At 39.9% G+C, this 12,076-nt stretch overlaps 2 protein-coding genes across 2 annotated transcripts; one reads left to right on the top strand and one right to left on the bottom strand.

Moving 5' to 3' along the window:
- Nucleotides 1–5,072: 5,072 nt before the first annotated feature.
- LOC106082370 (uncharacterized) lies at nt 5,073–6,079 on the top strand. The gene is made up of 4 exons (XM_013244830.2): nt 5,073–5,172; nt 5,228–5,296; nt 5,707–5,873; nt 5,932–6,079. Exons 2-4 carry the CDS (start codon nt 5,251–5,253, stop codon nt 5,986–5,988), a joined length of 270 nt encoding a protein of 89 aa, XP_013100284.1. The 5' UTR covers nt 5,073–5,172; nt 5,228–5,250; the 3' UTR covers nt 5,989–6,079.
- A 3,029-nt stretch (nt 6,080–9,108) lies between these two features.
- LOC106082367 (DNA-directed RNA polymerase III subunit RPC7-like) lies at nt 9,109–10,224 on the bottom strand. Its single transcript, XM_059371084.1, has 3 exons — nt 9,973–10,224; nt 9,772–9,909; nt 9,109–9,704 (listed from the first exon to the last, which is right to left on the bottom strand). Exons 1-3 carry the CDS (start codon nt 10,120–10,122, stop codon nt 9,339–9,341), a joined length of 654 nt encoding a protein of 217 aa, XP_059227067.1. The 5' UTR covers nt 10,123–10,224; the 3' UTR covers nt 9,109–9,338.
- Nucleotides 10,225–12,076: the final 1,852 nt, after the last annotated feature.

The raw sequence follows: 12,076 nt of genomic DNA, 5'->3' as shown, positions 1-12,076 counted from the left end.
TTGCGTCCATCAGCATCTTTGAAAAAATACGGTCCAATGATTCCACCAGCGTACAAACCACACCAAACAGTGCATTTTTCGGGATGCATGGGCAGTTCTTGAACGGCTTCTGGTTGCTCTTCACTCCAAATGCGGCAATTTTGCTTATTTACGTAGCCATTCAACCAGAAATGAGCCTCATCGCTGAACAAAATTTGTCAAAATTTGAACACATTTCGAACCGAACACTGATTTTGGTAATAAAATTCAATGATTTGCAAGCGTTGCTCGTTAGTAAGTCTATTCATGATGAAATGTCAAAGCATACTGAGCATCTTTCTCTTTGACACCATGTCTGAAATCCCACGTGATCTGTCAAATACTAATGCATGAAAATCCTAACCTCAAAAAAATCACCCTTTATTTACTCTGGGTGGAAAAAAAATAAAGTGTTTGTGGAGACATAAATAAGAAAGTATTTTTTAAATATAAATAAGTAAACTCGAAAAAAAATAAATAATTCTTTCACAACAAGCAACTCAATCAATCTGTACGAAATAAAAAGGTTTGTGAAAGAATGTGTTGTGCTTTTGGTGGAAGTGGAAGATGCTGACAAAGGCTTTTGGAAAGTTGCGCTTATTTAACTTACAACAGTAAAAATACTACAAAATATAATTATTTTTACAAATAAATGCTGAATTTGGCTCTTTTTAAATCGTTTTGTGTTTCATTATTTATTAATTACGACGAGGTGGGTTTAGCTGAGCGGCTAAACTTATCACCGCTTATGCGCGAACTAGTAACATACACAAAAATTAGAGGTGCACTAATCACTGACTTTGACAGATAGTGCTCTCAATATTTTGTTGTTGGGCAACTGCCACTACCTGTACATGAATGTATCTTGGTTTTGTCAGTTTTGTGACACGCAGTGGAATAATATTTAGATCTGTCCGAATGCCGCACTCCGAACTGTGACAGGCTGTTTCCACAGTTCTCATGTAGACCACCGCCATCAGGGGACAAAGATCCTACCAGTGCGAAGACACAACTACATGCTGTCTAAACAATACCTTTTGGGCTGTTATCGCAGAGACCATCCAAATCAATATCTTGTGGATTGATATCCACCGCCCAGAAGTCTTAAGATAGATTTACATGATCTAGAACGTGAGGTTCAGCGCTACAAGAGAGAACCTCTAGATCAAGCAGCATATCAAACAGGTCTAGACAACATTCATGTAGACACGGGAGCAGATGCGGTAAATGGCTACCGGCCGAATGTAGTCCTGGCTCAATTACGTTCCGACATATGCAGCCGCCTCAACTCCTACAGAGCAAGGATTGATGCCGACGCGCAAGATGTATGTCCCGATTGTAACCAGGGACCGCACGATACATGCCACCTGTTTAACTGCCCAGCCAGGCCCAGATCCCTGTGGACGCACCCCATCTTAGTTGTAGAGTTCCTGGGTCTTGACACTCAACACAATCAAGCAGACGAAAGGTAGAACACATGGCGAAACAATTGACGGTTGCCTCGTTTGTACAACAACCCTAAATCATATGGAGCAATCCGCCATCTTGTCATCAAGCTGATCGACATTTTGCCAACACACACAAAGAAATTTGTGTACGTGTGTGTATATGAGGAGAGAATGTGCGAGAAAGAAGATAACAACAAAAAACTGAAATTTTAATACCGTCAAACCTGGCCGGCTGTTAACAGCTGTTCGCGTGAGACCACCTTTTTAAATTCGCCTTAGATAGAACACAATAAACTGTCGTTTATTAGAAAATATGGTGTCATCTCTCAATTTGAATGAAAAAACTAAAAGAGGAAGGACGCAACATTTTTATTCATTGACAAAACGTTCTGAATGCCAAAATTGCTTAGGATTTTAATAAAATCCTAATGACTTATTTTATTTGTTTTGTTGATATTTAATTATTTCAGATGTGGTGTCAGTGCTGCTAACGTTAAAGTATATAGCGGGAAGAGCGTTTTATTATCCATAAAGCTGAGTATTCTGTTCAGTTTTTCCAGCGGAATTCTATCAAACTCCATATAAAAAAAACCTCAGCGAAAGGTTTGCTGAAAATCGGCGGAAAAGTAGTACTCTGTTTATAGTGAGGAAAATGGCAAAAATCTATTATAGTGGCAACACAGTGGAAACAAATACCATGGCAGCCGGTTGTACGCACCGGATTTACCCGATGGAATCCTCATCGGCAAGGGCTGCCGCCTCATTGTGCGTGTTCGTCTTTTTTCGTCATGGGAGAGGCACATCCCGGAGTGCCTTCTCCGCACGCTTCTGGTCCCCGAACCCTGGTTCTGTTCGGTTTGCCAGAACCGCCTTCATCATCGGTCGGTGTCGTTGAGGTGTAACCGGTGCATGGAGTGGGTACATTTCCGTTCTTGCTATGGCCTTACTTCACTACGGGAGTATAGTCATACTGGCTATGTCGCAAGGTGCTGTGCGAACATAGCCAGCAGTGGGTCACAGGCGTCGTCGCCTTCGGCGTCCTCATCGGCGGACCTGATCTCCTGAGTGACGTCTCCTGACAAGCCGTCATCTCTTAGGGGTCAGACCACCTCCCCATAATTCTCACCATCGACCGACCACCCGACTTCATAACCTCTGAGCGCCGGACGTTCATCAACTATAAGAAGGCCGATTGGACTGGCTTCAGAGAGTATACCAATCGCCGCTTCAGTGAACTGCCACTACTGCCGCTACTGAAGCCTGGAAAAGACCCGAGTTTGGGGGAGTCGTACAGACCGATCTCCCTTCTCTCACCAGTGGCAAAGACGCTTGAGGCATTACTCCTCCCGAGCCTCGTAGGAGAATTTCCATTCGCCGAGCATCAACATGGATTTCGAAAACTGCACAGCACAACAACAGCTTTGCATGCCATCACCACACACATTTGCCGTGGCTTCAATCAACCCAGGCCATGTGATAGGACGGTCCTCGTGGCACTGGACCTATCGAAGGCATTCGACACGGTCAGCCATGCCAAATTATTTGAGGACATCGCCAACACGTTCCTCCAGCTAGGCCTGAAACGATGGGAATTATCTGTGTTGCCGCCAGTCATTTGTGGAATTTAGGAATAAGAAGTCGAAACACCGTAGAGTGAAACAGGGAGTTCCCCAAGGTGGGGTGATATCTCCGGCACTGTTTAACCTCTACCTATCCTCCATCCCACCCCCTCCAGACGGCATAGAGATCGTATCATATGCGGACGATTGTACGATCATGGCATCAGGCCCCCCACCCATTGATGACATCTGCGATAGGTTGAACATCTACCTCAACGAGCTTGCCTCATATTTCGCTGCAAGAAATCTGAAGATATCCGCCACCAAATCCTCAGCCACACTGTTCACTACAAATACGCGTGAGGTGAATACTGAGCTGACTGTGATGGTCGATGGAGAAATGATTCCGACCATCAAGTGTCCCAAAATACTTGGCGTCACATTTGACAGCTCCTACACTTTCTCCCCACATGCCACAGCAATCTGCAATAAAGTCAAAAGTAGAAACAAGGTCCTCAAGTCACTCGCTGGCAGCACTTGGGGTGCAGACAAGGAAACCTTGTTGACCACGTACAAAGCAATTGGCCGGTCTGTGGTAAGTTATGCAGCGCCAGTGTGGTCACGTCAGCTTTGTGACACGCAGTGGAATAATATTCAGATCTGTCAGAATGCCGCCCTCCGAACTGCGACGGGCTGCCTCCTTAGTTCTCATGTGGACCACCTCCACCAGGAGACAAAGATCCTACCTGTGCGAAGACGTAACTACACGCTGTCTAAGCAATACCTTTTGGGCTGTTATCGCAGAAACCATCCAAATCATCACCTTGTGGATAGATACCCACCGCCCAGAAGCCTTAAGGTAGATCTACATGATCTAGAGCGTGAGGTTCAGCGCTACAAGAGAGAACCTCTAGATCAAACGGCATATCAAGCGGGTCTGAACAACATTCACGCAGACACGGTAGCAGACGCGGTAATTGGCTACCGGGTGAATGTAGTCCTTGGAGAACGACCGCCACCCATTGCACCCGAAGAAATCGACCTCACCCGCAAACCAGAGTGGTTCTGGCTCAATTACGTTCCGGCAGATGCAGCCGCCTCAATTCCCACAGAGCTAGGATTGATGCCGACGTGCAAGATGTATGTCCCGATTGTAACCAGGGACCGCACGATACACGTCACCTGTTTAACTGCCCAGCCAGACCCACTCGACTCAGACCCAGATCCCTGTGGACGCACCCCATCTTAGTCGCGGAGTTCCTGGGTCTTGACACTCAACAGAATCAAGCAGACGAAAGATAGAACACAATAAACTGCTACAACAACAACAACATTGCTGTCAAATTTTGCTGGCGAAATTAGAAATTTCAGCGGCTATTCCGAAAGCAGAATAGAATTTCAATCCTAAGCTTACGAATCCGAATTGTGAATGGCCAAATAAAGTTAAAAACAATTATTTATGAAATTACATGCACAAATCTTAATTTTTTTTTTTTTGACTTCTATGCCCACATGCAGGATTCACTAATAGAATGTTAGGTCACATGCAAAACACAAAGTGGATAGGCCCCATAAACATCATTAAGGATGTCAAATCTGACGATTGAAAATGTCATCATATAGGAGAAAACGTAAACAAAGAATGAATGTAAAAAGAGAACAAGTTGACATCCTCAATGCCAAGTACTGCCAAATATTAAAAAAAAAAGTATATCGGCTGATCGCTTGGCTTAACCTTATTCAGTGAATCCTGGCCCACATGTTTTGTAAATTTTATATATAAATTATACAAGTGTTTTCACTTTTTTCCTCGTATTGTTTTGACAGATTGGCAAATGGCGTTACCACCTCATGGCAAACACACAGACTTGTAATGGAAACTTTTTTTGCGTTTTATTTTTGCCCTTCATGGCTTGTACTAAAATAATACTGCTATTACCTGCCGTATTGACGAATCCTGCTATAAAAAATTGCTTCGATTAATCCATCTTTTCCATCTCTACATATAAAGGCGCTTCTATGTTTTTCTCTGAAAACTGTCTTCTTCTTATTTGAAATTTGATGTTCTGCTAACATCTCCAAACTCCTCAAAAGTCTGCCCACATTGTAGCTGTCAAAAAACTGCAAGTTTTTTTCAGTCGAGCAAGGTAGGCAAGGAATAAAAAATAAATTTGACTAAACTAACTTAATTCAATTTTTTAGTGTTGAAAAATTCCTAAGCAAAGATGTTGGCCAAACACATTGTCAAACAAGGTCTTCTTTTGAAAAATGGTAAGTGAACGAAGCGAATATGCCATAAAATAGAATTAGAATTATTAACCTTTGAAATTACATAACTGTAACAAGAAGTATTGATGAAAACCGAATAGCTCTGACTGTCTTATTTATGTTCCTAGTAAGATTCAAGTTGTTGGAAAAACTAATTTCACACTGAAATCAGTGTAAAATGCAAACTTGATTGAAAGTTGGTTTTTTTACACATGGGAAATAGATGCATTGCAAATTTACCTCGTTCCCTCTATGTACTATAACCACTTTCACAACTATACATTAAATATTTGGGAAAAATTAATTTTCGTTTCTATTTTGTTTGCCCGTTAGGGCGAGGATCATTTTTTCATGACCTGTTTGATGTCTATCTTTTTAATTATTGTCTGTATTATCTTTTTATATAATTTTAGCCGGAGTTTTGTCCCGTGCTGCTTATCACGGCAGTGGCATAAAAACCACCATGAATGACTTGCCCGTACCCCAGGGTGACTGGAAAGAACACCACAGCCGTCAAAATACTAAATACAATGCCGTTTTGTTTGCTGGTATTGCAGCTTTGGTCGGCACTATTGCTATTGTAAGTTTTAAGTTGTTTTCAACTAATGAACCTGGATTGATTACTTCTCATTTTGCAGGCCAAAACTACGGGCGTCATCTTCTTGAACTTCAGTCCCCCACAATCTTTGGATTAAATTTTTCCGTGTATTTGCGTGTTTAAGCTAATTTTACTTTAATCAAAATAATAACCTACGCGGCAAAATAAATAAATGAAATAAAACCCAAGTAACTATGTTTATAACCAGGACAGCGAATCTATAATGTAAGAAAAGTATTTATTAGGCAATTATCGTCTAGCAAAGTCTTTTAGTAAGAAAGAGACGAGAAAGATGTGTATCAGCCGCATATTTGCATGTGAAGGTAGCAATCCTCTTCCAGCTCCCATAGCTGAGTAAGGCATTTTCGGCCTATAGGACCGATCGCCGCGGGAACCTTATGGTCACTGGCACTCAAGGTGCCGGTGCTGCCTAGTTAAGGCTAAGTCTAATCTGTCCATAATGCGAACGGAAAGTGCAACAAAATTATTATGCAACAAAGCGTTGACCAAAGTTGTACTTTATAAAGTGCTTTTGCCTTTGCTCCGTGGTTATCTTATATTGATAGGCATTGAAAATATATTTAACAAACGGAGTGGCAGGGTTGGGTCAATAATTGGCATGGATTTTGCCTAAATATATAAAACCCCTAGCTAAGCCAAAAAAATCTATAGGCTTATATGCGGGAGCTACATATATCAGTTTTGGACTTATTCGGTGCAAACTTGCCATGGATGTTGAAAATCATAAGCAGCTCAACTAAAGAGGCTTAAAACGACAATCGGAAGATCAGTTTATGTGAAAGCTATATCTATACGTGCTTTATATCTAAAGCTAGGCTTCGAATCAAAGTTGGCGTTCTATTAACAGACAGCTAAATCGATTACACTTGAAAATATTGAACTTGTGAAAACTTAAAAATCGCAATCTGACTATAACTACATCCTATATATAAAAATCAATTTGTGCTTGTTTGTATGTTTGTGTGTTCCTTATAGACTCAGAAACGGCTGAACCGATTTTCTTGAAATTTTCACAGATGGTGCATAATGACCCCGTGGTGAAAATTGGTTACTACATTTTTTGATATCTGAAGGGGCGGACCCTCCCCCTTACACTAATTTTCAGAAACGCCAGCTCTCGGAGATGGGTGGTGCGATTTAAGCGAAATTTTGTGTGCTCTCCTATAGTACCCTAAAAAGAAAAATTTGATATCCAAATTTCAGATGGAGTACCTAGGGGGGCTGCCCCAACCTAAAACCTACCAAACATATATTTAGACCAATCACGACAATATGGGACTCAAATGAAAGGTATTTAGGATAAGAAAACTTATCTGATATCCAATTGTAGGACCAAGTGCTAGGGGGACCACCCCAAGCCGCAAAACACCCCTAATTCGGGCATATTTACCGACCATGCCAATATGTGCCTCAAATGAAAGGTATTTGCGAGTAGAATACGAATCTGATATCCAAATGTGGGACCATGTTTCTGGGGGTCCACCCCTTTCCCAAAATACCCCCAAAGCAGGAATTATTTACTGACCATGGGAATATGGGGCTTAAATAAAAGGTATTTGAATGTAGAATACGAATCTGATATCCATATATGGGACGAAGTGTTTGGGGTGCTGCCTCTCACCAAAAACATCCCCCAAAGGGGACAAATTTACGACCACAGCAATATGGGGCTCAAATGAAAGGTCTTTGGGGATAAGTTGATGTCAATATTCGGAAAAGTGTCTATGGGGCCACCTTACTGCCACAACACCACCCAAATAGTAAGTATTTTCTGACTATTGCAATATAAGGCTCAAATAAGGGGGTTTTTAAAGTGGAACACGAATCCGATATATATTTTCAAGGCCAACTCACTGAATGGCCGCCCATCCCCCAAAGCACCCCCCAAGCCGGTCATGTTTGCCGACCATGGAAATATGGGGCTCAATTTAAAGGTAAGTGGGAGTAAACCACGTATCTGATATCAACATTAAGAGCCAACTGTCTAGCGGACGTCCCACCACCATAACAACCCCCAAATAGACCGTATTTGCTCACCAAGACAATTTGGGTCTTAAAAAGAGTGGAACTAAATATTCACAGTTTTTAGGGCCAATACCCCAAACCAAACATATTTGCTGACTTTTGCAATAAGGAGTTTAAATGAAATTAGAAAACGAATTTGATATCCAATTTTGAGGGCAATGGCAATATGGGGCTCAAATAAATGATATATAGATATATGAGAATAGAGCACGTTGCTGATATATTTTCCGGGCTTAGTGTTTGGGGTACCACCACAATCCCCAAAACACCCCTAAATCGGGCATATTTACCGACCATGTCAATGTGGAGCTTAAACGAAAGGTATTGGGGGGTAGAGCAAGAATTTGTACCCATTTTCGGGACCAATTTTCTGGGGGTCTACCCCTTTCCCAAAATACCCCCAAAGGGGGTCGGAAAATTTATTCCCCAAAGGGAATAATGTGCCTCAAATGAAAGGTATTTGAGATTAGAAAACGAATTTGATAACCTATTTTGTGGCCATATGTTTGGGGGACGCCTCATCATGTAAACTCCTCTTAACCCAATGGTAATATCGGGTTTAAATAAATTGTATTTGAGAGAAGAGCACGATGTTGGTATATTTTCAGGGCCAAGTATCTGGGAGACTACTCTCCCCCGAAAACACCACTAAATCAGACATCATGAGAATATCGGGCTGAAATGAAGTATTTTAAGAAGGGAGTACACCTTACATCCAAACTAAAATTCGTATACCAATAAAGATCATGTGGGCTTCAGATAAAGGAACTTATATTGTCAAACTGTTGGTCAAGTTAGCATGGAATTTCACTAAAAGATCTTTAATTGGCGAAAATAAACTTTTGTTCCATATAAAGTAAAAGAAGGCGCAGCGGAGCGGGCCCGGGTCAGCTAGTATGTATGTAACAATCAGCGACGTCCTTGAAGTAAAAACTGAAAACTTGGTTTTAAGCTATAAGCCATGCTCCAAATCATATGAAAGGAACGGGTTTCTCGAGAAAGTTCTCTGAATCCAAACGGGTCTTGTAGATTAGTGCCAAAATCAAAATTATGATGCTGATCACAGTAGCAAATTCACTGCATAGCCAAATTAAAAAATAATGGAAATGTTAAATGGGTCTGATGGCTTTACAGTTGAATGGTTTGAATATAAAATAAACATAGAATAAAGTTAAAATTATAGATTATATGACAATGTATCAAAAAATTTAATTCGATGAACTCGACTCTTTCACAACGGTACGGGTAATTCGATACAATTTTTTTAGGTCTTCCTGTTTGATTCTCTTGAAAGCTTTATGCGGCAAAAAAAAAGTTCTAAAACGTTGTATTTTCCAATACGAGAACGAGAAGCAAAGATCATGGAAGAAATCCTGCATAACTGCATATAAGAAAACAAACCTAATAAATTGGGCCATCATCTAGGTTATCATCTTCTTCATTGTAAGCCTCCCCATTATCAAAGTATGCGTTGCCATAATCATTTTCGTCATCCATTTCATCATCAACATCTTCGCCGATTTCTTCCTCGGCTTCTTGTTCAGAATCAGAATTGGCTCTATTAGCTATATCTGTGTCATCATCAGTACGTTCCTTCTCTTCTAGTACCTTTAAGCGATCTTCAATATTGCTTGTTTTTGCTTTTTTTGTAGCAACTAAGGAACTGGCATTCACTCGACGCTTTTTGTTCGCCATTTGTAATTCTGATGGCATCAATGACCAATTGAATTCAATTTTGGGCTTCATTTTGATGCAATCTGATCCATTCTTAAAAGAAAAATATAGATGTCTATGTAAGTATGTTTTAAGGTTTCTGGAAAAAATTCAACTATACCAAGCCCTTATTGCTGCAACGTGTTGGGTTTCTACTACCCATCGACTTGTCTGCTGGCTGTAGGAAGTAGGCGGAATCTCGCATGTGTGTCAGAAAATCTTCTTTCCAAAGTATTTGATAGTTTTGGGATGCAGTTGTCTGTAATCAAGGGTTTAGTCAATTGGGCTAGTGCGAGATTCATTCTATTGTTTGCCGACTTACTTCAATCGTAACCGGCTTGGACATTAAAGGTGGAAAAGTAGGTGGGGGTGCTTGAGCTACTTGCGGCATGTCTTTGCCCACGCATCCCAGTGTTTGTAATTGCTCCTGCGTTAAAGACCCAGTTTTGACACCTCTTCCGCGACCTGCCATTTCGACCAATTTAGTTATGTTATTTGTATTTAATTTATTTACTTTATTAATTTATTTTTTTTTTTTTATTGTAAACAGTAAACAAAGCATGCTTTGGTAAGAGTTGCCATCGCTCAGAAAAGTTGTTGTCACACAAAAACCCTTTCATGGTTGAATTAACAAGGTTGGCTCACTTGCCCAGCTGATGAAATTGTCACACCCCAGAGTTGTTTCCAAACCCCACCTGAACGTCAAATAATCTGTTTGAACTTTTTCACTTTTTGTTCCTTTTTTTATATTTTAATTGGTTCAATTTATAATTTAGACGTTTATAATCATAAATGTGAAAAAATTTAAAATCCAATCAAAGCATTTGACGTTCTTGTGGGATTTGGATACAACTCTAGAGTTCGACAATTCCATCAGCTGGGCAAGTAAGCTAACCTTCTTTAGTGAACCCCTGACCCAAGCTTCTTAATTCAACCATGGTGTTCCTGGGTGACTTTTGTGTTCTGGCAAAGAATAGAGTCCGTGGAATTCATAATAATTTTATATGCATTTTCGCTGCGAATGAAGTTAGTACTAGGTTTTAAGTCATTTTCGAGCCCCTGCAGGTGGAGTAACAAGACAAGACAATCACCTTTGGCAACGTAACAGGGACTGATCCGAAGAGATGCGCCCTAATTTGCTGAGCATCGCGAGAGAGACAATGCAAGGAGGGGTACCATTCGTTGTATCCGAGATCATCGAGCCTTTGAAAACCATAACAATCTGCCGTGGAGGAAGTTACAAATGTTACCGCAGCGTCAAGGCGCTGGACCCAGACTGAATCTCTACATTTGATTGTACGGAGATTCGAGCACATGATACAGATCCTTAACCTTCATTTGCAGGTGAAGGTTGGTACCAAGATATATTAATTTACACTTTCGCTTTACACTTTACACTTACGTAAATAAACGCGATCGCCAAAACTTCTAATTGTAACTAAGTGTTTGTTAGTGGTCTTGCTCACATGTACTTACTCGGGGCGGAAAAAAAAATTGTGGATGCATAAATAAGGAACTATTTGTATAAAAATATGAATAAATATGCTTTTAAAATTAATAAAAAATAAATGTTTCTTTCATAACAAGCTATTGCAATAAATCTGTACGAAGAAATAACGATTGTGGAAGAAAGTGTTGTGCTTTTGGTCTTGCTATTACAACAACATTATTTTTATACAATTGGAAGATGCTGGCAAAGACTTTTGGAAAGTTGTTCTTATTTAACTTATACCAAAGATAATACTACAAAATCGAATCATTTTTCAAATAAAGGTTGGTTCTATATTCGGGTTTCGCGGTGAAACTCCATATAAAAGAAATAAGAGGAAAATATAGATGAAAAATTTTCATTTCGCTATAACTTGTTTTTTCATCTAGTGAAAATTTACATTTCATGACACCCAAGAAGAGCACAATCACAGTTGCTGCGCAACAAGTCGTTTTCTTATGTAAAATAAACGCGATCGCCAAACTTCTAATTGTAAGTGTTTGTTAGTGTTAGTGATCTTGCTCACATGTACTTACTGTGGATGCATAAATAAGAAACCATTTGTATATAAATATACTTCTATTGGGTTGCCCAAAATGAATTGCGGATTTTTTAAAAGAAAGTAAATGCATTTTTAATAAAACTTAGAATGAACTTTAATCAAATATACTGTTTTTACACTTTTTTCTAAAGCAAGCTAAAAGTAACAGCCGATAACTGACAGAAGAAAGAATGCAATTACAGAGCCACAAGCTGTGAAAAAATTTGTCAACGCCGACTATATGAAAAATCCGCAAATACTTTTTGGGAAACCCAATAAAATAAATAAAAAATAAATGTTTCTTTCATAACAAACTATTGTACGGAATAATAAAGATTGTGAAAGTGTTGTGCTTGCTTGCTTGTCTTGCTATTACAACAACATTATTTTTAATAC

This window comes from Stomoxys calcitrans, chromosome 1, assembly GCF_963082655.1.
Source record: "Stomoxys calcitrans chromosome 1, idStoCalc2.1, whole genome shotgun sequence".
NCBI lineage: Eukaryota > Metazoa > Arthropoda > Insecta > Diptera > Muscidae > Stomoxys > Stomoxys calcitrans.
The sequence above is the reverse complement of the archived record's forward strand: the minus strand, read 5'-3'. Positions and strand labels throughout refer to the sequence as shown.